The sequence below is a fragment of the Lathyrus oleraceus genome, chromosome 7 (genome assembly GCF_024323335.1).
Source record: "Lathyrus oleraceus cultivar Zhongwan6 chromosome 7, CAAS_Psat_ZW6_1.0, whole genome shotgun sequence".
Classification (NCBI taxonomy): Eukaryota; Viridiplantae; Streptophyta; class Magnoliopsida; order Fabales; family Fabaceae; genus Lathyrus; species Lathyrus oleraceus.
The window spans coordinates 280,087,631-280,090,329 of NC_066585.1; the positions used below are offsets into that span (position 1 = coordinate 280,087,631).

Genomic DNA, 2,699 nt, shown 5'->3' on the forward strand with positions numbered 1-2,699 from the left:
TAACTCAGTGAACGTGAACGCAGCAGCAGAAAAAGGCGACGGCGACGACGACGGTGAGGGAGGGAGAACGAACGGATGACGAGAGTAATCGCAGTAGAGAGTAATCGCAGTAGAGAGAAAACCCAGTTACGTAAACGAAATAGCATATAGAGAGGGAAAATAAAGAGACATGCAGTATATGTTATAAATTTAATGTTTACTAAAGGGGACCTTAGAGGGCGCTTGTGTAAAAAAAGCGCCCTCTAAAGGGGGCCTAAGAGGGCGCTTCTAAAAGCGCTCTCTAAGGCTTTCCAAAAGCGCCTTATAAACTGGAAATGTACATGGACTTAGAGAGCGCTTTTTTAAAAGCGCCCTCTAAGGGTACCCTTAGAGGGCGCTTTCATAAACGCGCCCTCTATTGGTGTCCCTCCATTTCCTCATTATTTTTTCGCTTCACTTTAGAGGGCGCTTTGTTACAAAAGCGCCCTCTAAAGTGCGCTGTCTATTCATGTTGTTCTCTCCTTATTTTTTCTCTTCACATTAGAGTGCGCTTCTTTAAGAAAGCGCCCTCTAAGGTGCGCTGTCTATTCCAGTTTTTGGCGTAGTGTCAACTGTCTTTATGGTCTCCAATTACGGACAATGTTTGATCAGTAATAAAGCACTCGACTCTACATCTAATGTCCATAGTGCTTTCAGGTCGAAGGATGGTATACACTACTATCACCATGAGAATACCTTATGACAATTTGCATAACATTCTATATAGTATTCTCATAGCGGGTCAGTCCAGTATAAATATTACTCTTAATATTCATACTTATGTTTAAGACTTGATAACTCCTTATCCATGATTCATGAGATGTGATCATCAGTCTATATACATAATAGTCTTAATGCTTTAATGTTATTCCACTTCACAACAAAACTCGACTACGGATACTTTAAGAATAGCGTCCTTATGTTTAATGGGATCTCATGATTAAGTCACACTTGATACATTAAACGGACTAGCTATTCTATGGACTTTATTAAAACAAACATAATAAAGAAAAAAGTAATTTTATTATTAATAAATAATTCGATACAAGTATCAAAAGTATTGACCTCTAAGGCTTACACAAACAGGTGATTCACACTTGCGGGAAAGATTATTCGAATTCCAATGTGAGTGATTAAGTCCCACATCAATTAGAAGTTGATGAAATATTAAATATATAAGAGAAAGAACACATATCTTCAATACTTTAAAATTTTAAATGAATATATGATGTCAAAATTTATCATATCCTAAATATTTTTCCCATTAACACTTCCAGCTGTTCACTCTCACTGAAGATTGTTGTCTATTGCAAATTATGGTACTTTTTTTAAGCTCTTTTGAAAGTGGCGTTGCATTAAATCCAAAACGTTGTAGTGTTGACACATGGTTTATCAACCTGGCTAGATTTTTTATATCTTTACTAATCCTTTAATTTACTTTAAGTTTAGACTTTTTAGATAATAGAGCTTTGAAGAGGCTAACAGTAACAAGTTAAAAAAATCTAGGCCTAAAAAAGACACTTGTTAGATCACAAATCATGGTATCATTAGAAAATATCCCATCATAACTAGCAACTTTACTATACTAAATATCTAATATAAGAAGGCTAAAAAATCTATCAATTAGTTGAATCATAGATTTGTTCTTTGTATACGTATGTGTTACCCTTGTCTAGAGGAAACTCCATGCACCCACAACCAAATTGTTAGGCAAATGTTTTGCTATTTACATGTCTAATCTATAAATCACAATCAACTTTTTAACAAATCGTTGAATTTGAACCACATAACCATCATGTTACATGTCTAGTCTTTATTAATTTGATTCCGTTGCTTCCAAAGTTGACCTCACTATATATATACACATGTAACATCTCAAAAATCTTTCATATTCATGTTTTCACATTTTCCATCAACTAGTTCTTTTTCTTCAAAAACTTGTTACCAACTTGTTTGAAGAAATAATGGCATTTCGTTTCCCTTTGATAATGCAAGCTAAGAAGCATATCCTCTGCCGCACACTTTCAAGAGGTAAAAAAGTGTCGTCAGCTAATAGTAATATACCAAAAGGATATTTAGCAGTTTATGTTGGAGAAGAGAAAAAGAAGAGGTTTGTGGTTCCAATATCATATTTGCATCAACCTGCTTTTCAACAGTTTCTTTCTAGAGCGGAAGAAGAGTTCGGATTTAACCATCCGATGGGCGGTCTCACGATTCCTTGCAGAGAAGAGATCTTTGTTAATGTCACTTCTCAATTGGAAAGTTAATCACAACGGCGAACTCAAATTCTTTTCTCCGGTTATCTTCCAGATCCAGAAGCGTAAATGTAAATCGACTCTCCAACTTCCTATCAAGACATGATATTTGCATAAATACATTGATGGTACTAAAATCACCAACCTGTAGGGCCAAATATGACTAGAAATTCTGCTGTGTGGCATGTATAAACTAACATAGGTCATGCATTATATGGATGCAGTTTCATGCTTCAAGAGTTTATCATCTTGTCTAATAAAATCACATGTCAAGAGAATTAAACCTAGAAGCCTTTTTAGTTATGCTTCCAGAGATATTTTGTAATATGTTATGAAATGAGAATAATAAAGAGTTTAAATACTCTTGAAACTTGTAGCTTTTATCATTTTGATATGGATCATATCCATGTCTTTTTTTCCTCTTAA

General features: G+C 34.8%; 1 protein-coding gene across 1 annotated transcript; it reads left to right on the forward strand.

The window, feature by feature from the left end:
- Positions 1–1,927: 1,927 nt before the first annotated feature.
- Positions 1,928–2,699, forward strand: LOC127106540 (auxin-responsive protein SAUR21). The gene has a single exon (XM_051043824.1). The coding sequence runs from the start codon at positions 1,983–1,985 to the stop codon at positions 2,283–2,285; it is 303 nt and encodes a 100-aa protein (XP_050899781.1). The 5' UTR covers positions 1,928–1,982; the 3' UTR covers positions 2,286–2,699.

What these genes read in the sequence shown, in the direction of transcription:
- LOC127106540 (XM_051043824.1), top strand. Translation starts at nt 1,983, where the DNA reads ATGGCATTTCGTTTCCCTTTGATAATGCAAGCTAAGAAGCATATCCTC.